Genomic DNA, 21,762 nt, shown 5'->3' on the forward strand with positions numbered 1-21,762 from the left:
GGGCACCACATTATTTCAAGATGACAAGGGCTGAGTTTCTCTGTCAGACTCTCAGAGCCTGCCAAGGACTTAAGCCCAATGGATTCCTGAACAAGGATTCCCCTCAAGTGCCCCCCCAACCTGGAAGCCTGGATACCTCCAGTGAGGGGGAAGCTTTGCACATTCCAAAGAATGAAGGGGAGCTCTTGCCAGGCCCTGAGGGTGCTCCCCTTCTTTCTGCGATGACAGGACCCCAGGGTTGGCCCTTGATCCAAGCTGGAACAGTTTCATGCTTTCCCTCCTTCCAGGAGGGACACATGAGACTTCTTTCCCTAGTGTGTGTGGGAGGATCTCCCTGGGTTCTCACTGCCCCACCCCCATCCCCTTGTAGCAATGAGGACTCAAGTTTTGCTTCTCCTCCCCCCATGAAAAGGCATGTGGAAGCCACGGTATGAAAATAGCTTAGGCTCAGCCCCAGTTCTCTTCAGGTTTTTTACTAAAGCACTCAAACCAATTCCCGTGTGATATACAAAGATCCCCAAGCAGGGGACGGAGGATCCCCTACCCTATCAGGGGCCTAGCTTTTGTCATCAGTTGCCCTGCCCAGCCCCTGACCCATGCAAGTACGACACCTCAGATGGACACAACAGCCCAGCTTTTCCAGGGCCCTGAGCCTGAGTCTGGGGGCCCCAAAGCTGGTAGCGAGGGCCTGAGCCGAGGCTCATCCCTTTCTAGACTTTACCTCCTTCTGCTCCCACAGGCCCTTTGGCAAGGGCAGGAAGAGCCCTCCATCTCAAGAGGGCCCAGGGGTAGTGATGCTGGCTCCTCCCCTCTCAAGGAATTGGGGATTTAAATGGGGAAACTGAGGCACAGAGAGGTGAAGTAGGGACACAAGATCTCAGAGCTGGGAAGGGACCTCAAAGATCATATAGTCCAACCCCCTCATTTTACAGATGAGGAAACTGAGGCCCAGAACGGTTAAGGAACTTGCCTAAGGCCAGCCAGGCAGTGGTGGGGTTGGGGGCCACAAAGGGTCCCCTGACAGTGAGGCAGAGGGCAGCTGGGCTGGGGGGCCAAATGCAGGTGGGAGACTCCCACTCCCTCAGGTGGTGCTGAGTCACCTCTGCCTCCCCCGGACTCGGTATCCCCAGAAAACACCCCCCTCGATAGAACCTGAGGTGCTGGGGGGAGGGTAGGCAGCCTGGCTGGGAGGAGCAAGCCTTTCCCCCTCCCTGGGGCACCAGCTGGAGCCCACAGTAGTGAGGAAGCCCAGGTCCCTGAGCCAGCAGGTCAGAAAACAGGAAGAAGCCTTCTGACTCAGACAGACGGACAAATAGATCAACCAATGAATGCTAAGCCACCCAGGTGAGCAGTCTCGAGTCCCGCACCAGGAGAGGCATGAGGGCGCCCTGCCAGCCCTGCCTGGCCCAGCCCCCCCTATGGGAAGGGTGGCCTCATGCCCACAGCCAATGGGGCAGCTCCTCAGCAGTCAGTCACAGGCCAGCAGGCACACCTGTCCCTGCTCTCCATGGACACCCCGAGCTCCTGGGCAGTGTGTGTCATCCTCGGGCCGGCCGTGGAGGGGCCCGGCCAATGTCCACGGTGATGTTGGTGAAGAGCGGCTGCCTGGACACCTCGAGCACGCGGTAATGCACTGAACCGATGCCATCCCGCTTCATGGTCAGCTTCGTGTTCTGGATCTTGGTGAACCTGGGGGGGAAGGCTCAGGGTCAGCCTTGGGGCACCCCAAGCAGGACAGTGGGCAGGGGAGGACTCGGGACCCTGAACAGGACAAAGGGGAAGGGCCAGGGCAGATGCCAAGCATTCTACATCAGAGATGATCAGCACATCATGCCTGTGGATGGGCACAACCCCTAAGCCAGGCAGTAAAACCCAGTGGAAGGAAGGCAGCATTGGAGGCAGGACCTGGGGCTGGCGCCCAACTCTGCTGCTTGCCACCTTGGGCAAAGTGCTTTACCTCTGAGGGTGCCAGCTTCCTCAACTGTAAGGTGTGCAGTCTCAACCCTAGGATCCTTTGAGATGCCAAGTGAGGAAGAATGCCATCAGTGGAGAGGGAAGATGAGGATTGCCAGAGACTGCTTCAAAAAGGGGGCAACATGAAAACATCGGCCTTCAGTTGTCTTTCCACAAATGCATAGGGGACAGGAAAGTCTGGCATCCAGGGGTGTGAACAGTGGCAGAACCAGAGGAATCCTGGAGACCTAATGGTCTGGGGCACTAGACTGTCATCAGATGAAGGAATTATGGAGATCAAGGGAGCCTGGAAGTCATAGCATGAAGATACGGAAAGATACCCTTGTTATTACTTCCTACACAAGCTGTCTTTCCAGTCTTGGTCAACTCCAAGTGTGGAAAGTGATGGGGAACTTCCTTTGACCCCCTTGCCTTGGGAAGCTTCACCTGGCTTGTTTATGGGAAGATGGGAGATGGTCTGTTAGGAAGTGATGTCAAAACAAGTTATTGATAAAAAGAAATGTTTACAGGAGGAAATTCAGGCCCTGAAGCGGGATAAATCCCACAGAGAGCACTGGGTGAAGATGAAGAAGAACAATGAGGTACGAATTTACTACAGACTATCCAGACGGAAGAAAATCAATGACAAGTCTGGACCAGAGGTGACAAGGAGGTACCCAGTTACCCTTCATGAGTTATAAATCTAAAGCATAGATTTAATCGATTCAGTGATTTTCGTATGAAAAATGAAACCCCAATGCAAGGAGGCCAGTTTGGCCTGAGCAATAAAGCTCAGAGGACATTTATCTTCCAAAAAGAGTGTTTCATAAATTACAAGTACATGGGATGCCTAGAAAGATAACAAAGATCATCTTATTCAACAACCTTGATTATTTGCATCAAGAAAACAGAGATCCAGAAGCTGGAGCTGAGCATCCTGGCATGGGGGCCCCACCTCCCCACTACTTGTGCTCTGTCCTTTTCGGACCAAAGCTTGCCACCATATGCATATGGCCGAGATGAAGGGGCTTAGGTAGAAGTGGCTGGAGGGTAATTCAGAACTGGGTGAATGAGCAGATCCAAAGAGATGTCGTCAATATCAGCCTGCAAGGTGTCTTGTGGAATGGCCCAGCACTCTGCCCTTGGCCCTGCCCTGGTTCACTGTGTTTATCAGTGACACGTGTAAGGGCACATATAGCAAAATGAGCAGATTCACAGCAGAGACAGAGCTAAGAAAAAGAGTTAACATGGTGACAGACCAGGGACCCAAAAAGACCTGGAAAGAATGAGGATAGAGCTAGAAAAGGAACAATGCAGGGGGGGGGGTAGGGGCCACAAGAACTCAAAGTCTTCGAGTCAGCCTCCCATCGATACGTCAAGAAAAGAACTAGGAAGTTTTAACATGGGGGGCACCATACAAAAGGGCTTTTTATGTTACTAGAAAAAAACTCATTACTGATGTTGGAGTCATTCCTAAGTCAACTATCTGAATACAACTTAACACAGGGATGGGAACCTGTGGACTCAAGGCCACATAGGGCTCACTCAAGTGCGGCCCTTTGACTGAATTCAAATTTCACTGAACAAATCCTCTTAATAAAAAGATTCGTTCTGTAAAACTTGGACTCAGTCAGAAGTCCGCACCCAAAGACCTAGAGGGCCACATGTGGCCTCAAGGCTGCAGGTTCCCCACCCCTGGCTTAGCACAAAGTCCAAAGCTAATATAAAGCATGAAGAATACATGAGACACAGATACAATCAACAAAAATTACTCCAGTCTGACCGATTAAAATACACTGTTGACAAATGAACAGAGGAATGGATACTGACACAGATTAAGATCATTTCCTAAAGAAGCTGAATAAACACAAAGAAGCAGTGGAGAGAAAAATGTTTAAAGAATGTCTGGCAAGAGACCCAGTGAAGCAAAGTCATCCCAAGGGCATTTAAGGATAAACGTGGAGGTCAGAGAGATAACAGCAGGCAGAAGGTGGAGAGGACCAGAGACCTCAAGTCCCTAACACTGGCAAATACACTTGCCTTCAGAGATTTGCTGGAATAATAATAATTCACATTTCAGTGGCAGTGACTTACATGTGTCATCTCATGTGATGCTCACAATAGCCCTACTCCTTTCTTACAGATAAAGAAATTCAGACACACAGGGTATTACAGGTAGTAAGTGTCGAGGACAAGATTCAAACCCAGGTCTTCCTAACTCCGGTTCCACCAGACCTCCTTGCTAGTTTAGGGTCAAGCTTCCTTCTTCAAAATAAAAAAGACTGGCAAAAGTGGGCAGGGGGAACACACTGAGAAAATGCAGGAACCACAGAGGAAGCATGGAAGACAACATGTGAATGAAGATCAACTGGGGCAGAAAGCAAAGGGATCGGGGTAATTTGGGGGAGATCTGTAGTGGAAGGGGGAACGCCACGCACATCTACCCCGTCAGGCTACCTAGATTTAGCAAGAATGAAATGCTCTGGAAACAAAGTAGCAGTAACAATAGCTAGAATTTACATTGCATTTCAAGGTTTGCACAGTACTTTACACATGCTATCTCATCTGATCCTTGTAGCACTATAAGGTAAGTGTTATTATACTCATTTTACAAGTAAGAAAACCTAGGCTTAGAAGATCAAGTAACTTTCCCAGGGTCACACAACAAGAAAATGTCTGTGGCAAGATTTGAACTCAGCTCTTCCTGATTCCCAAGTCCTATGCTCAATGCACTGCACCCCATCTAACTGCCTCCAATTCCAAAAAAGAAAAAAGAGTCTGCTGAAGAGATGGATGAGGACACATAGGGAACTCACCAAGCAGCTTCTATTTTTAAGAGGTTAAGTACAGTAGATGGAAGCAAGGAGAAGGTAACACATGATGAACAAGAGAGAGTGAGGAGATGTACCATCAGACTGAGCTAAGGCTGGCAGGAAAAGCTAAGAACGACCAAAGCTGATAGCTTTGGAATGAGACCACTGCTCAGAAGGGAACATGCAACAGAGGAAAGGAGGAACTGCTCAGTTTTCATTTGGATTCTATTTTCTCTACCAAGGAGAACAAATTTCACACTCAGAAGTAATAGAATAAATGTGGCAAAACAGGAAGCTGATACCCAAGACACATCGCAAGACAGCAGAAAAGTACCCAGCTGCTCTGGGAGAATTTCAGGTTCCCTGGCCAAGATGAATGAACTACTTCTTTAGGCCCTAAGAGCACAAAACTGGCAGGCAGGATGGCTGGGCCACCATCGGTGATGTCTAGATTCCATTTTTTAAATAGAAGGAAGGAGGAAGAGAATAGAATCCTCACACTAGGCTACGGAGCTTGATGTTAATTCCAGGCAAAATTGTGGAACCCATTATCAAAGAGATAGTTGGGGGGCAGTCAGTAAAGAAAGCAGTGACCATAAAAAGGAGCATGGCTTCAAGACCAAGTGGGGCCAGGCTACTCTTTGGCCCTCCTCCAGCAAGGTTAATAGGCTGGTGGCCAAGGAAAGTAGGGTAAAGGTCCCTGAGACCAAGGGACTGTTATTTGCATCTTTCTGCGTCCCCAGCACTCAGCAGTTTTGAACATAGGAGGCATTTTAATAAAGGCTGACTGATTGAGAGCCCTATTCATCTAGATTTGAGCCAAGCGTCTGATGAAGCATCTCATGCTATTGTGGGAAAGACAGTGGAATGCCCAATGTTGCAATCAGATTCTTAACTGGATGCACGGCCAAAGGAGAAGAGTGGCATGTCCATTTGGCAGGAAGTCTCCGGGGGGGCACCCTCAGACACCCATTTGGTGTTTGCTTTTGGGCCTTTTTACTGGTGACTGTGACGTGCTTATCAAATCTGTGGCTAACACCAGCCTATGTGCTACACAAGAGAGCCAGGATCCAAAGGAGCTGGCCAGCACTGAGCACTGGACGGAATCGAAAAACTCAATAGGGATAAATGTAAAGTTGGGCTTCAAGAGATGGAGCTCAAAGATACAAAATGGGAAAACGATGGCTTGCAAGCCAGGAGGGCAGAGGGCCCGGAGGGGGTAACAAAGGGAGAGCAGCTGAAGAGCTAGAGAATCTTCTGATTCCTGTTTTCTAGGTCCAGACCCTGAAAGGTCTTAGCCTGAGAGGGCAGGAGCAGGAACAATGGGAGGAAGCTGCAGGGAAGCCAGTCGAGGCCTGTTGGGAAAGCCTTCCTTACTATCAATTGCACCTCAGAGTGGAATGGGATGCATCCCTGCAAGAATGCAAGCAGGAGCCGAGTGACTGCTTGTCAGAGATGTCCTAGAAGGGATTGTTTTTCAGGTATACATTGGACAAACTTGGCCGCCGAGGTTCCGTCCAGTTCTCAAGTTCTGTGGCTGTAAAGGGTAAAAGGCATTGAGGAAAGAGACTGAGCCCACATGGGAAGTGGCCTGGCGCCAAGGCCACAGGAGCATAAAGTATCAATGTACTGGAAAGGGAAGAGGACCCCAGCGCCCTGGAAACAGGAGCCTTATCATCACCAGAAATAGGCCAGTGAGAGAATGTGCATCAGACAGTTCCAAGTCATGTCTCCAGGCAGCCTAGTACATACATCCTTAATGACGCCAGGAATCAGGAAGGCGCTCTCTCCCAATCAATACACATGGATCCTAGCCATCGCCCAACTGACCCAAGGTCCTGGAGAAACAGGATCATACTGCATTTCCTCCTTGGAGACTAGGAGAAAAAGCCTTAGGTTCAGTCCAGCAGAACGTGGCCTTGAAGATTCTGCTCCCACCAGAAGTCTCCCTCATTAAAATGACATACCATTCCTTAAAAGATGGAACAGGACAACCTCAACTCCGATTCTGGATCCCAAGCAGGACATGACAGGACAACAGAGGCTTGCCAGAGGCTGGGCCTCATCCAAATGGAAGCAGAGGCTGCTTCTGATGGCATCAGGTCAGCAGAAGAAAGCCCCAGAACACTGCAGACCCTCCAAATGGAGACCCTGCATCACTCCAGAGTCAGGAAAAAGCCAAGAATATAGAGTGGAGGAAAGTCTGGCCCAGCTCTTCCAGCAGGCCACTGAGCTGGGACAGAGTCTTCCAAGGGACAGGAGGTGGCCAGCAGACTGTGCGCTACCTTGGAAAGATGGCTAGCCTCTGAATGGCTAGTTTTGTGGCATCAACAGTCAGCTGGTCCCATGACGAGACAAAGAGTCACAAAGTGCTGAAGCCTCAAAAGCTGGGTGATGGAAAGGATGAAAGCCAGAGTCCCAGATAAGTAACTGGAATCAAAACCCTTGGGGTTTTCCCGTAGTGAGAATGACAGACTTGATGGCCATCTAAGCACTGAGAGAGGTCAAAGAAGTCCCTGAGTATGGGGGGGGGCAGAAGTCACCAGAAGACGCAGCTGCAATCTGCACTGCTGTAGGGCATGTACATTGAGGAGGGCATGGGTCCTGTAGGTCAAGTGTTAAGTAGAGAAAGGATCAGCTTTGCTCTGCTTGATCCCAGCGGGCACAACCAGGACAATCTGGGCCAGGGCAAAGGCCCAGGGGTGGGAGATAGGAGGGTGTGGGAGCAGATTCAGGTATGACACCTGGAAAAACTTCCCAACAACCTGAGCTGCCCCAAAGTTGAGTGAGTGTCCTTGGGAAATGGCGTGCTCTCCAGCACTGGCCTTTAAGCAGAGATTAGCTGACCACTTGCCAGGTGTAGAATAGTATGATTCCTTTTCCGTTGTGCATTGGACTAAGTGGCTGCCAAGTTCCTGCCTGACTGGAACTCTGAGCTGTCATTATTAATGCTTCCATGTCAATTTGGCAAGAGGGTCTCCAGTGGAGTGCCCCAGGCTTCTGTACTCAGCCCTGTATGGTTTACCATTTTTTACAAATGACCTGGAAGAAGTCTTCCATGAAGGCTAATGACTACTCAGGGATGCTACAAAGGAAATTTTTTCTAAGAATGTGGCAGGAGATGCCTCTGAGATGAGAATCGTTAGGGGCTGGCAGGTGAAAGAGTGGGACTAGATGGACAGAGGTAGTGTGGCAAAGTAGAAAGAGGACAAACTGAAGTCAGAGGACCTGGGTTCAAATCCTGCTATACATTTATTACCTGACTTTGGGCAAATCACTTCCCTGGGCCTCAGTTTCCCTTCCAGCTCCAGCTCTATGAGCCTAAGACTCCAGCTTAGCCTTGGACGGCAGAGTCAGGAGGGATGGGGAAAACTGCCAAGGCAGACTTAGGTCAGAGGTCAGTGAGGGCTGTCCCCTGTGGAAGGGGCCATCTCGGCAAACACTTCATAACCTTTCATGTTTTACATCCTCAATGCCTCTCTCCCAACCACCCCACATCGAAGCTGTTGCCCAAGTCTGTCTGTCCTTTTCTACTTTTGTAACGTTTCTCACATACACCCCCCTCTCTCTGACATGGCCTCTGCCTAGGTACAAGGCCCCACCACCTCCCACCTGGACTACTGCTGGTACAGGCTATATTGCCTAACCTGGCTCCTTCCTAAGCTTCTTTCCAGTCTTTCTGTATGCTCTACTTCCAGACCAGGCAAACCGACTTCCTTGTTCCTGGGACACAGCCTCCCGTCTCCCACCTCTGGGCCTTTGCCCTGGCCAACCCCATGCCTGGAATGCCCTCCTTCACTTATTCCCATTTACTCAACTTTGTATTTTAATGTCTGTGTTCGTGATGTTTCCCCTGCCTAAAATGTAGCTCTTTGAGGGCAGGGACTGATTCACTTGCCTTTGGATTGCCTGTGCCCAGTGCAGGGCCTGGCACCCAGCTACCTCATCACCACCTTTGGTGTTCTCTTCCTGTGCTCCGTTAGCTCCTGCTCTAAAGCTCACACACAGAAGCCGGCCATTTCCCTGAGTTCCAGTTTGGAGCCACGCTCCCCCTTCTCCCTGCTCCCAAGCTTTTGAGGTCACCCTCACCTGGCCCCCCAAAATCTGTCTTCACCCTCACCCGTTCCTCCAACCATCCCAGACTCCTGTGATTTCTTGCTCAGAACCTCTCTACCTAGCCTGGGCTTCCCCCAAGTCCTGACCCATATCAGGGGCTACCTCCACTGTGGTTTCCCCAGGCATCCCCACCCCTCCTCAGCGGTGGGTCTCCTACTGTTTTGTATCATGTGCTTTTATGGAGAGTATAGGTCCTCCCCCTACAGCAGTCCAGAGTTCAGATCACTCAGCACAGGTCACCTGCCACCCACCAGCAGACCACCTTCTCTTCCTTTCTTCCCTCTCTCCAGCCTAGCACCAAAGCCTGATGGGTCCTTCCCTCGTTTCTGGTTTACTTCAAAAGCCACTGGCGCCAGTCCATGCTTCCAGCCACCCTAAAGCCCAGATATGATGAGCTCACAATCAAGATCAAGACACAACCTGCTTTTCCAGCCTCCTCTCCCAGCACATCCTTCTCAGTTCAACTCCCAAGGGCCTGCCTCACCTACAGCAGACCATGCTCTCAGGGTGTGCTCCTCCACTTGTCTGAAGACTGGCCTTCTGCTAGGTCCCACCTCTTCCAGGGAGCCTGCCCTGACTGCTCTAGGCCCAGGACCTCCCCTTCCTGGAGTGACTGGATTTGGAGTGTCTCTACGGTAAAAGCCTCAGCTTCTCCCCAGAGACGGAAGCCAACCTCTTACTGGGTGTGCCTGGGGCTGGGGAACTCCCTGCACATTCCTCACAGTTCCCAAGAGAGGGATGGGCACAGGTGTTCAAGAAACACTGAATCTAACCTCTAAACACAGACTTAAATTATAAAAATGGTTTCCTTAAGAACCGCTGAGGTCTTTATTCTTAACTGTACTTCAGGCTGCCTGAAGGCCCTGAGAGGAGGTACCATCTGAGGATGGGGGTGAGGGTCAGGGGCCATGTGGGGGTGGGGAATCAGGGGTCACCTCTGGGGGTTGGGCTCATTATGCTTGTCCCGATCATGCTTGATCATTCGGTATCGGCCGATGCGGATGTCTGGGCGGGAGACCTTCATCCCTGAGAGGGAAATCCTAGGGGAGATGGAGTGGGGTGGGACTTAGGCTGAATAAAGATCTCTAAGTCAGAGGCAATGATAAGGGCCCAGTTAACCCCTTAACTGCCCAGCCCCCTGCCCTTTCCCCTAGAGATACCCCCCATCCCTCTCACCCCCACTTAGCCTAGTTGAGCCCTGAGCCCAGCACCCCACGCCCATCCCCTAGCCTAGCTGACTCTTGTCCCTACCCACCCCATTCATCCTCTCAGCACAACACATGCCCCAGCCTCACCGGTTGAAGATGTCGTCATCCTCACCCCCCCAGCCCCAGTACTCGTTAGGGAAGCCATTGATCTTCAGGAACTGGGCCTTGCTCAGACCTGATACACCCCCAAAGTAACCAGCATAGGGTAGTCTGCAGAGAGTCGAGAATAGATGGACTCAGTCCAGCAGAATGGGCCCAAAGGCTCCACTCACCCCTCATCCTGAAAGCACCATGAGCTTCTAGGGCCATGGCAGGGAAGGGGCAGTGCACTCCAGCAGGATCTGAAGGCAAAGACGCCGAGTCTCCACCGCCGCCCCTAGCCCCCAGAGAAGGAGAAGAGCTTTGCTCACCGGAAGCCAAACTTGTCCATGGCAATGGCAAAGTGGCGAGGCTGCTCCCCACAGCGGTACAGGTTGCGGTCATCCATGGGCACCAGGTCCACATCACTGAAGATGAAGCAGTCATAGGCAGGGTCTTCCTTCAGTGCCTCTAAGAAGCCAACATTGAGGAGCTTGGCCCGGTTAAATGTGTCCTCACCATGCTGGAGGAGAGGGAAGGCACAAAGGAAGAGGGAGCACAAGACGATCACTGGACTTACCCCTCAGCAGACACCTGGCCCCAGGCCCAGGAGCTCTAGGCCAGGCCCCGCCCTCTGATGACCTCACAAGACAACTCTCTTCCTCGACATCCCTGAGAGTGAGAAAGAGGAGGGAAAGCATCCTCCAAAGTCAGCAGACACTCAGTGGGTGCATATCTGCGCCAGGCACTGGCAGGTCACTGGGAACACGGGCAGTCCCACTCTACTGAACCACATCAGGAAGGGCTCCTGGGAGGGGCTGGCCCCTGAGCTGAGGCCCCAAGGACACAGAGAGATGGGGGTGGGGAGGGTCAGCACTGCCGCTGACTCTGGCTCTTTGAGATGAGGAAGAGTGCAACGGTTTGGCCTGCCCTGGCTGGGCAGGCCACGGGCTGTCAGCAGTCAGCAGGCCCAGGGCCCTCATTTTATTAGAAAGCAAAGCAAAGTCAAAAGAGAAAGAGCAAATGGCCCCAGGGTCCACCAAGGAACAGCCACCAAACCAGGCCCTCTGCCTCCAAATGGGGGGGAGGCTCCCATCAGACCACGACACCCAACCTGCCCTCAAACTTAAAAACAAGCAGGAAAGTTAGCTATCCAGGTGGGCAAGCAGCTGGGAGAAAGGCTGGCTGTGGGTGGGGACAGGGGTGATGACATGTGCGGGTGGGTGTGTGCTGAGCAGTGTGGGGGCCGGCCCTGGGGGGCTGAGCCGGACACCTGGACACCTGGCCTGCTCCCCGGCCCTTTCCCCCAGCCGCCAGCTGGCCGCGCACACCTGGCTGATGACGTAGATGCCGTACCGCAACCGCTGTCGCCGCAGGATGGGATGCAGGTAGTGCAGCCAGTATCGAAGGTGATGCTCCCGGTGGCGGAAGGGAATGATGATGGCCACAGTTTGCCTAGGGGTGCAGTCAGGGGGGGCATAGCGGCCCCCCCCTTGCACGCCAGGGTTCTCCTGCTGCACCCGATCCATTGGCATGGGTGAGCTAAACTCAATCAGCAACCGACCCACTGCAGGGAGGGAGGGGGCTCTTGTAAGAGAAGCCACTGGGGGACTCAAGCCCCAAAGACCTCCCCCCTGCACACAGAGCTGGCCCCCCCATGCCCTGCAAGGTACCTCACCTAACCCAGGCGGCACGTCAGGGCACGGGGGCAGGGGCAGCGTGGTGACCGAGTGGTTGGTGTCCAGCCGGGGGCTAGGAGCCTCGGAGCTGGGGGCTGTGCCGTTGGGCCGGGAGCAGTTGGTGCCAATGCCTGTGGCAGCGGGGTGCAGCGAGTGAGCGGCAGTTTGGCGGCCGTGAGCACTGAAGCGACTAAAGAAGTCGAGATGCTGGGCATAGACGTCGAAGTAGAGGATGACGGCAATGAGGAAGTGCAGCAGACAGAGAAGCAGCACAGCCTTGCAGATCCGCTCCAGGGTCCCCCCCAGCAGCCTGCTCATCTTCTGCCTGCCCAGCTCGGCCTGGGCATTGGTCCTGCCAACAAACAGCCAGCTGGCTCCACCCTGGCAGTGGGCAGCCCCAGCTGGGACCCCACAGTCGGCACCACCAGATGGTCTGGGGGAGCCCCAGGCCTCTCCCTGGTGCCTGAATCCCAGCCCCCAAGAAGGGTGGTGTCCTTGGCTGGACCAGCCCCTCCCAAAACTCCCAAAGGCACCAAGCTGGGAGAGAGAGAAGACCCTGGAATGGACAAGGCCAGCCCAGAGAGGTGCACAGCCTCTCTTCTCTCATGCCCTGGCTGGAGTTCCTGGTCTGCTGGGAAGGATCCGGGACCCCACCCTGAAGCTGAGAAAGACAGAAGCTGCCAGGCACCCCTGGTTCTGAGAGAGATGCCAGCAAGGGCCTTAGGGACTGCAGACAGCAGGCCTCAGGAAAGGAGGAGGCAGCTGGACCCTTTCTCAGTAGAAGAAAAGTAGCCCTGGCTGGCACTGGGAGGTCACAGGTGGCACTGCCCAGAAGCAGCGATCCCCTTATGTGCAGGGCAGGGCAACCATCACCTTCTGTGGGAAACAAGTACTCCTGGCCACACAAAAGCAGCAGCAGCCCCCCCTCCCCATCTCCTCTCTCCCCAGCTCCAGAGGCTCAGGCCCAAGCCAGCCCAGCCAACCCAACTGCTTCCATGTTCTCTCAGCCAAACAAGGCCCCAATTCAAGCACATGGCGGCTGAGTTCAGATCACAACAAACTCAAAGCTCCAAGGCTGGGGATGCTGGAGGCAGGGGCCAGCAAAGAGAGGTTTGGACCGGACCAGGAAGGGAAGAAGAGGAGGAATGAAAGGGAGGGGATGAAAGGAGTAGTGAAGTCCAAAGGTAAGGGGAGGAATGAGAAAGGAAGAGGCACTGAATAAGGGAAAACTGAAGTGAGGCCTGAGGGAACCCTAGGACAATCGGGGACAAAGAGAAGGCCAAAGCAGGTTGAGGCTGCTGGGGGAGGGGGCATTCTGGGGTCCTCTAAGCTGAGGGACTGGATGCAGGAGGGGGCTTCCCCATCCCCCAACTGCTCCTTCCTCTAAGCTCCTGATCAGCTGATTAGGACCAAGAAGGGCTGTGGGTTTCAGCCTTCAGGGTCCAGTGAGGCTAGACTGGTGAGTCTCACAGACCCAGAGAGGGTGTGAGGTGGAGGCTCCACGCTTGGCCCCACTGGGCTGTCCAGGTTGGGGGGGCAAGGGGAGATGGGCTTGGCGCTCAGGGCCCCACTGGGCTGGGTCAGAGGGGGGTGGGCCCCGATGGGCAGGGTCAGAGGGGAGTGGGCTCGGCACTCAGGGCCCCGCTGGGCTGGGTCAGAGTGAGGTAGGCTCGGCGCTCAGGGCCCCGCTATCCTGTACAGGTGGGGGGGGGGGGGGAAGGCGGTGAGTGGGGTGGGTTCGGCGCTCAGGGCCCAGCGGGGCGGGCGGTATAGGCTGGGTCAGAGGGGGTGGCTCGGCGCTCGGGGCCCCTCCCCGAATCCTCACCGGCTGCGCTCGGCGCTCAGGGCCCCGCGGGGCTGGGATCGGGTTCGGGGCCGGGGCCGGGCCGGGCCGCGGCCGCTCCGTCCCCCATGGCCCCGGAGCCCGCTTAGCGCCTCCCCGGAGGCCCGATGCCGAGTCCGCTCTCGCTCCCGCCTCCTCCTCCGCTTCCTCCGCCGCGGGGCATGGTGCGGCCCGCCCGGGGCCGCCGGAGCCGGAGCCGGAGCCGCCGAGACCGAGCCTCGCAGGGGAAGCAGGGAGCGGCGCCGCGCGCCCCCGCGTCCGCGCCCCCGCGCGCGCTCCGCCCTGCCCCGCCCCGCCCGTCCGCGCGCCCTGGAGCTCCAGGCCGCAGGCGCAGAAGAGACGGAGGGAGGGGCCTGGAGGGGAAGGAGGTGGAGCTTGGGCGGAACAAACACTCAGGCTGAAACTACCCCCTGTAGCCTCGGAGGTGGAGCCTACGAAACCCACAGGTCGCTGTCTGAAGCAAAACTCCAGCAAGAAACTGGAGGGGGCGGGGCCTAAACAGAGAGGTGGGCCCATCCATATAAAAATCTACGGCGGGTTACTTCGAGGGCGGAGCCTGCAGGACTGGGGAGAGGCCATGCAAAATCCACAGCAGGCCGATTCAGGGGCGTGGCCAGACCTTCAAGAACAGCCCGAGTAGGCTCCGCCACCGTAAGGCCTGGGGTCCGCCACCTCTGGGCTCCTAATGTGGTGGGGACTTGTGAGCCCTGAAAGAAGCTTTGCGGGCGCCAGGGGCGGACTGGGCAGAAGAGGTGTGGGGGGTGCCAGATCAGGAAAGAATGGTCAGGGCTTGGACCAGCTGGAAGTGAGGGGTTCCCAGGAGGCAGCTCAGGGCAGGAGGGCACTTATGATGGAGAAGGCATGCCAGAGCACAGGGGCAGCTGGAAGCCCCCCACCCCTTACTGGGTGACCAGCATCTGATCCAGCCACATCCAGGTACATAAGCACCAAAGGGAATGGAGGGTCTCCACCCTTCCCTTCAGGAGGCTCCTGGGCCCAGATAGAAGGTGAAGCACCATATAGATTGCTCCCTCCCCTCTATGAAAGGATTAACAGGGAAGCAATGGCTGGGGTGACCCAGGACACAGACCTTTATTTCAAACACTGGTGAGGTGGGTGATGGGGCAGGGGGCAGGACAGGTGGGCAGAGGACATGCCCTCCCAACCCAAGGCCAGGGCCTGCCCCTCCAAGGGACTCCAGAAGGGGCAGATCGCAGTGAGGGCCAGAGGAATACAGTATGGACACCATGGGGGAGCGGCTCCACTGGCTGGGGCAGCCAGGCCCCCCAGGAAAACCAATAAATTAAGAGTAGGGCACAGCAGGGCAGGGCCCTCCCACTGCTTCAGGCCTAGTCTCCCATTTTTACTTTGGAAGTCTGCAAAGAAAACACAAGAAGCAGACAGACAAAGGACACACAGAGAAACAAAGAAAGAAACCAGAAGTGAGCAGGGGAGCCCCAAGCCCCCTGCCCCTTCCCCAGTCCCAGAAGGGGCCCTAAGCTTTGGGATCTTACCTGAAGGATGGCCACAATGACCCCAAAGAGGCCAATGGCACTGCCAAAGATCTCTACAATGAGGATCTTGACGAAGAGGCTGGCATTCTGGGCATCAGCCAGGGCAGCTCCACTGCCCACAATGCCCACACACACACCACAGAAGAGGTTGGACAGGCCCACGGTGAGGCCAGCACCAAACATGGAATAGCCTACAGACAGGGGAGGGGAATGCTGAAGGAGGGCCCCCATCTGGGCCCTGCTGCTCCACCCCAGCCTGACCTGACCCAGGCCTACCTGCATGGTAGTTACGGTTTCCAATGGCTTTGGGGGTAGTGCCACTGAAGGGCTGCAAGACACACAGCATTCTAGTGAGGACAAATGCCTCATCCCTGGGTGACAACAGCTCACCCTGCCCCAACACCCATTCCAGGGTGTCAGTAGCCCTTCAACCCCGCCATCTCTCCCCTGTCACGATTACCCCCTACCTCTGCCATGTTGCTGATGACAATGGCCATGATGATGCCATAGATGGCCACAGCCTCGCAGAAGATGATGCTGTGGGATTTGGAAGCACAGGATAGAGGCTCAAGATGGTCAGAGTTTGGTCCACCCTTCAGGGGCCACCACCTCCAGAAAGCCTCCCCTGATACACCGAACCCATCCCAATCCCCCCCTTTTCCTTCCCAACCTGGGAAGACATGAATTCTATTCTGTCTTCTTCCCAGGACACAGAGAACAGGCACAGAGCAGAGTCTTGGCCAGAGACTAACCACTGTGCAAATGCTTCCCTAGGCCATCCCAAACTTACCTTACTAAATTCTTGGTCTTGATCCTGGGGGCTTTGACACCTCCACCGATGATGGATGAGCCTGTGATGTAGATGCCCCTGGGAATAGGTGTGAGAAGGTAAGCCAAGGCCCAGTCCCAAGGGGGCTCAGGCATCAGCATCAGGGAGTATCCCATCTCCACACCTTCCCCTAGTCAGATGTGAGAGAGCACCCAGTCCCCTTCCTTAAGGCCCTAATCTCCCCATCCCATTCCCCAACATCTAGACCTCAAGCATTTCTCCCTTTCCCCCAAACCCACAAATACTCACCAGGCTGCTCCCACTACAGAGAGGGAGATGGCCAGCCCTATCCCTAGGTTGGACCACATGTAGGGTGATGTCTCTGTGAGGAACCTGGCAAGGAAAGACATGAAGCCTCAAGAAGAGGGGTCAGTGCCCACTAACTAAAGACTAAACACCAGCCCCTGGCCACCCCTCCCAGCTCTAACCATGGGCGGGACCTCTCCTCAAGACCTTATGGGGGGGGGGAGGGGGGAATGGAGCATGGGCCGACTCACCAGGCCACATCGAATCGGAAACCCAGGTCGAATATTGTATAGCAGATTCCTAGGAAGAAAAGACGAGAGCAGTGGCTGGGAGTGCCCCCCCCCTACCCACCTCTTCGAGTCTCAGAGCTACAGGTCTGGCTGCTAGCCTGACGGGAGCAGGATTCAAGGGGAAAAGAAAGGAGGAGAGGGAGGATTTGGTGCAGCCTCACATTCCTCACTTAAGACTTTTTCAGAGCCCCCTGGTCTCACTTTACAGTCAAGGCCACCGTCCCAGGATCCAAGGGAACCCCACACCAGGAGGAGCTGGATTCTCTCACAATAAAGATGAGAGCAAGGGTTGCCCAGAGGCTGTCTATGGGGATCATGGTCACAACTCTCTGGGCCTATTACTGATTTGTAATTCAGTCATTTTTCAGTCATATCCAATTTTTCATATCAATTTTTCAGGGTTTTCTTGGCAAAGATACTGAAGTGGTTTGCTTCCCGAGCTCATTTTACATAAGAGGAAACTGAAGAAAACAAGGTGAAGTGACTTGCTCAGGGTCACACAGTCATTAAGTGTCTGAGGCCAGATTTTAATTCAGAAAAAGAAGCCTTCACAACTCCAGGACCATGGCTCTATCTTGCCTGCTTGGGGATTACTGGGGAGTCTACAAACAGAAGCCACAGGGAGGGTTGGAGCTTGGTTCTTCTATTAAAGAGCGTTCTTAAAGCTGCTTTGGCAACTGTGGCTCATGGTCTGAAGACCTCCAGTCCACCTGGCTTTCCTCCCTAGGTGATCCCACTGTTCCCAAATCCCAAGGAGGTTCAGAGGGACCCTTGAAGAGGCAGTCCCTGAAGCCACTGCAGGCCAGGCAGTTCTCCCCTGGAACCACAGAGCCCCCATCCAATTCCCACTTTTCTCCTGAGTTTGGAGACAAGTGAAGCAAAAACTGGGGCACCCTGAGGTGGGGAGGGCAGGGTGGCTGAGGCCGGCCCTAGAGGTCCCAGATGCCTGACCTGCCCCAGGGCTTGTTTACCCAACAAACTGGAAGGGCAGACCGGGTGTGAAGCTGATTGGGGCAGATCAGTCTAGCCCAGGCCTGGGGACTAGGGCAGCAAAGGGGAAGTAGTGTGGAGGGCCGGGCTTCCGGGACCCCGGGCAGGTTCTGGAGCCCTTTCCCACCCCCCTCACAGCTGCTCCAGGGAGATCGGGAGAAGCGTGAAGGGCTGGGAGGGGGACAGGGGGGCACAGTCACGGTGTGGGGGATCTATGGGGGGGCGCACGGATAAGGGGGGAATGAGCAAGGACGCGCTGACAGGATTTCGCGCACGGGCGCACAGACACGATCACGGGGGTAGGAGGCCTCCATCAAGCACTGACAGGATCGGGTCAGACACGCCCGGGAGGGTCGCGGGCACGGACATGCGGGGGGGGGGGGGGGGAGCGAGTCGCGGGCACGGACACGCGCACGGAAGGGTCACGGGGATCGCAGGCACACGCAGGGGGCACGGGTGTGTGCCACGGGCCCGGTCGGTTTTGAGGGGCTGGTCCCCTCGCCCCCCACCCGCGGGCAAGGCCCAGCTCTCACCTACGACAATCACGCAGCTCCAGAAGGCCACGGACAGGCCGGAATAAAGCAGCGCGAGTCCCGTCATGGCGGCGACAGCGCCGGGGTCCGAGGCTGGAGCCGGGGGTCGGGGGTCGCGGTCTCCGGACGGACCCGAGCGCACCGAGCTCTGCCGCCTCCGCCCGCCCGTCCCCGCGCCGGGTCACCTGACGTCACTGGCTCTGCCAGGTGACCGCAGGCCCCACCCCCGTGGATTCACGTGATCCGGTGGCGGCAGCCCCGATCGGGCTCCTGGGAGTTGTAGTTCGATCGCCCCGGGAGGCGCAGGTCTCTTTTTGGGGCTCCAGGTAGACACGGTCTGGCGGAAAATGAAACCGAAGCCGCCACCCTTCACACCCCACGGAGCACCACCTCATGCTTCCCTGGGCAAGGGAGGCGCAGGCCCACTCAGGTCTGGGGGAAAAAAAAGTGTTGGATGGAAATCTCCCCTCTGACACTACTGGTACGAGCTTGGACCTCAGCTGCAAAGACCTGCAGAAATAGCTGCAAAATGAAGACGCCGTCGTTTGGGGAGGAAGTGTACTAGATATTGGGGGAGGGGAACCAGAAAAGATTTCCAGGGGGTGGGGGGATACTTGACCTGAATCAAGAAGGCTTCCGAGAGGTGGGAAGGCATAGCAAGCAGGGGGACAGCTGGTTCTAAGGCACAAAGGTGGGAAATGGAGGTGGACAAGTAGACCTGTACCTTTGGAAGGCGGAGAGTAAAGTGGAAGAAGGACCAGACCAGCGGAAGAGTTTCTATTTTATCCTTTCGAGGAGTTTGTGGAGTGTTGTTTGGGCCGTGGCATGGTCAGATCCGCACTTTCGGAACAGCATTCAGCTTCTGTGTTGGACTCTAGAGTGGCAAGAAAGGGAAACAAACCAGCAAGCGCTGGGAGAAGGGTCCCTGTGTGAGGGGAGAGAAGGGTCCCTGTATGAGAGATATTCGTGTTGCCGAGATTGGAGCAGCAGATTTTGGCAGCTGGGTAGATGGGCGGTGTGAACAAGAAGAGTCCAGGATCACACCGATCCTATGAATGATGAAATAAGAAATGAGTGCTGGTGTGGAGTACAATAAATTTTATATAACAAGCAATTGTCCACACTCTATAGAAGATGGTTCAAACTGATAGGAGAAAGGAAAAAAATTAGTAAAAGTGAAACAAAGAACTCAGGATGGAGATTTTTAAATAGATAACAGGGGAAAACGCTTTATTCTTCAGAGAGAAAAGCACTCAGGTGAACCTCAAAGATGCATTTTGTGATACTCTTTCAAGAGCTTTCTTCTGAGCTCTCTGGCCCCTTCCCATTATCAGGCAGACTGTCCAGGTGTGCTCCAAAAATCAAACAAACATGGATGAGCTGCACTGGCAGAACAAGGAGTATCACTCCAAAAAGGATTTTTTATTATTTGGGGTTTTTTTTTTTTGAAAGGGGGAAGGTAGGACAATTGGGGTTAAATGACTTGCCCAAGGCCACACGGCTAGTTTTGTGTAAAGTGTCTGAGGCTGGATTTGAACCAAGGTCCTGACTCCAGGGCTGGTGACTCTATTCATTGTGCCACCTAGCCACCCCTTAAAAAGGAATTTTTTAAATGATCTAAGGGGCATTTAGGTGGTGGTAGTGAATAGAGGACCGGCCCTGGAGTCAGGAGGACCTGAATTCAAATCCGACCTCAGACACTTCACACTTACTAGCCATGTGACCTTGGGCAAATCACTTAACTCCAATTGCCCTGCCTTCCCCCACTTAAAAAAGCATACGCACACACACACACACACACACACACACACACACACAAATTCAATCAAAAATGGCCTGAGAATTCTCAAGTGTAGGACAATCCTAATGGGAATTTGGTACATTGGTCTGTACAAGCCTTCCCAGGTTTCTCTGAAACTATCCCCTTCATCATGTTTTATAGCAAACAGTATTACATCACATTTGAAACTATAACATGTTCAGCCATTCCTCAATTGATGGGCACCCCCTCAATTCCCAATTCTTTGCCACCTCAACAAGAGCTTTGGGTATTTTTGTACATATTTAGTTAGTTTTCTTTGCTTTGAATTTACCCTTTTAATCCACCCTCCCTGTCATTCCCCTTCTCCCCTTCCGTTCCTAAATCCATATTGAGTGAAATGTATTTCTGTAACAGTGTATGTATGTGTGTCCTTCCCTCCTTGTTTATGTAGGTTTCTATTTGCACACATAATTATGAGATGATTCTCTGTAACCTCCTTGTTTCCTTCCCTTCCTTCCCCTCTTCCTTTTCCTTTCCTTTCTTTAATATAATTAAGACATAAAAGAATCACAACCAGGCCTTCTGTCTAATTAGATTCTTTCTATGACCCTTGATGATGAAAGAGTTCAGAGAGAACACATGTATCTTCTCATATTGGAATACAAATAGTTGCATTTTCTTTGATTTTTCAATCTTTTGGATTTGTCTAATATTTCTTGCTGTCTCACAAAACCATTGATTTCTATTTGGTCTATTCTAGACTTCAGGAAGTCTCTTACTTGAGTAAGCTTTGTCACTTTTTGTTCTAAGAGATATATTTTCTCTCCAATTCTTTTCTCCTGAGCTTTTATTTCATTTTTTTTTAAAATTCTTGCTTATTTCTTCTATGTATGCATGTAATCCTTGTGAGAAATTTATTTTTTTTCCTTTGAGTTGCTTGCAGTTCTTACAAGGTTAACTTGCTCCTTTTGGGGGGGTGGGGGAATCTCTAGATCTACGATAACATTTTTTTTTTTATATCGATCAGTGTTTTCCTTGATTTACCCTGGCCCTTGCTGGTTGTCTTGACTTTTGTCTTGCCATTGGACTCTGCTGACTCTGGAGGAGAGATTGAGGCAGATGACTTTGCAAAACTGCCTCACTTAAATCCAATTCACTTGCAAGCCAAGACATCATCTTCCTGATGTCATTGGTCCTCTCCAAGAATAAAGGATAGAACAACAATCCAGTTTACCTGTCTCTTTAGCTTTAGTTCCTGATTTGTAGCTTTGTACCAGGACCAGGATCCTCTCACTACCTGTTGTGCTTTAGTGTGGAGTGATTGGCCCTACTTTGACTTCCCCCCATGTCAATGTCATGCTGACCTCCAGCTCCAAAGGTTAGGCCCTTCTGGGTCTTTGAGATCCAGAGTGCTGGGTTTTTAGAGTTTTCTCTGACATCTCAGAACAAAGTGCTAGCCCCTGGACCTGGGCTTTCCCAGTCTGAGTTCAAGAACACCTTGAAATTGGCATCAGACTGATCTCCTAGCCACTCCACAGGGCTTCTAAATTCCTCCCCATGGAGCTTTCTAACCTCCCTGGGGCTTTCCAAATGAGAGAATCCTGGAGGACATCCGTCATGGGAGGGGAAAGGAGGTAGGATGGGAATAATGATTTTGCAAAGGGGAAGTCAAGACAGGCAGGAAATAAACCACAAATCTTGAAGCTGATCCAAGTATGTTTCCCTTCTAGGGGATTCTGAGTGATAGGGTGGCTCAATGACTCTAATTGTATTTGCTTTATTAGCCCATGAAAATGAAGAAGGATCCTTGGATTAGAAAGAACATAATAAAAAATGGACATTGATATTTCAGATATGTGGGAAGGCTATTTGAGAGAGTACCCAGCTGCCCTTGAGGGGTTCATAGGC

At 53.4% G+C, this 21,762-nt stretch overlaps 2 protein-coding genes across 4 annotated transcripts; both read right to left on the reverse strand.

The window, feature by feature from the left end:
• Window positions 1-457: 457 nt before the first annotated feature.
• Window positions 458-13,914, reverse strand: LOC138165058 (beta-1,4-galactosyltransferase 2-like). 3 transcript variants are annotated; one of them, XM_069093168.1, is made up of 8 exons: window positions 13,673-13,914; window positions 11,847-12,248; window positions 11,670-11,735; window positions 11,500-11,636; window positions 10,501-10,691; window positions 10,178-10,300; window positions 9,818-9,922; window positions 458-1,689 (listed from the first exon to the last, which is right to left on the reverse strand). In XM_069093168.1, the coding sequence occupies exons 2-8, from the start codon at window positions 12,163-12,165 to the stop codon at window positions 1,539-1,541; spliced, it is 1,092 nt and encodes a 363-aa protein (XP_068949269.1). In that variant the 5' UTR covers window positions 12,166-12,248; window positions 13,673-13,914; the 3' UTR covers window positions 458-1,538. The 3 variants fall into 3 exon arrangements, with proteins under 3 accessions (XP_068949269.1, XP_068949268.1, XP_068949267.1); XM_069093167.1 differs by having other exon boundaries at window positions 11,500-11,735; window positions 11,847-12,199; window positions 13,673-13,911; XM_069093166.1 differs by having other exon boundaries at window positions 11,500-11,735; window positions 13,673-13,911.
• An 844-nt stretch (window positions 13,915-14,758) lies between these two features.
• On the reverse strand, window positions 14,759-18,236 carry LOC138165059 (V-type proton ATPase 21 kDa proteolipid subunit c''). Its single transcript, XM_069093170.1, has 8 exons — window positions 18,093-18,236; window positions 16,531-16,579; window positions 16,283-16,366; window positions 15,995-16,072; window positions 15,672-15,741; window positions 15,481-15,532; window positions 15,205-15,395; window positions 14,759-15,066 (listed from the first exon to the last, which is right to left on the reverse strand). Exons 1-8 carry the CDS (start codon window positions 18,157-18,159, stop codon window positions 15,040-15,042), a joined length of 618 nt encoding a protein of 205 aa, XP_068949271.1. The 5' UTR covers window positions 18,160-18,236; the 3' UTR covers window positions 14,759-15,039.
• Window positions 18,237-21,762: the final 3,526 nt, after the last annotated feature.

This window comes from Petaurus breviceps, unplaced genomic scaffold (assembly GCF_028583685.1).
Source record: "Petaurus breviceps papuanus isolate PSGF00001 unplaced genomic scaffold, PetGlider_PUasm1.0 207, whole genome shotgun sequence".
In the NCBI taxonomy this organism is placed as follows: domain Eukaryota; kingdom Metazoa; phylum Chordata; class Mammalia; order Diprotodontia; family Petauridae; genus Petaurus; species Petaurus breviceps.

Coding starts and splice junctions, on each gene's coding strand:
- LOC138165058 (XM_069093167.1), bottom strand. CDS start 12,165: ATGAGCAGGCTGCTGGGGGGGACCCTGGAGCGGATCTGCAAGGCTGTG. Junction 11,736..11,846: donor TGACGTGCCGCCTGGGTTAG/GTGAGGTACCTT, acceptor CCCTCCCTGCAG/TGGGTCGGTTGCTGATTGAG. Junction 1,690..9,817: donor AATGAGCCCAACCCCCAGAG/GTGACCCCTGAT, acceptor CTTCCCCCCCAG/GTTCACCAAGATCCAGAACA.
- LOC138165059 (XM_069093170.1), bottom strand. CDS start 18,159: ATGACGGGACTCGCGCTGCTTTATTCCGGCCTGTCCGTGGCCTTCTGG. Junction 16,580..18,092: donor GAGCTGCGTGATTGTCGTAG/GTGAGAGCTGGG, acceptor TTTTCTTCCTAG/GAATCTGCTATACAATATTC. Junction 15,067..15,204: donor TCATTGTGGCCATCCTTCAG/GTAAGATCCCAA, acceptor TTTTCTTTGCAG/ACTTCCAAAGTAAAAATGGG.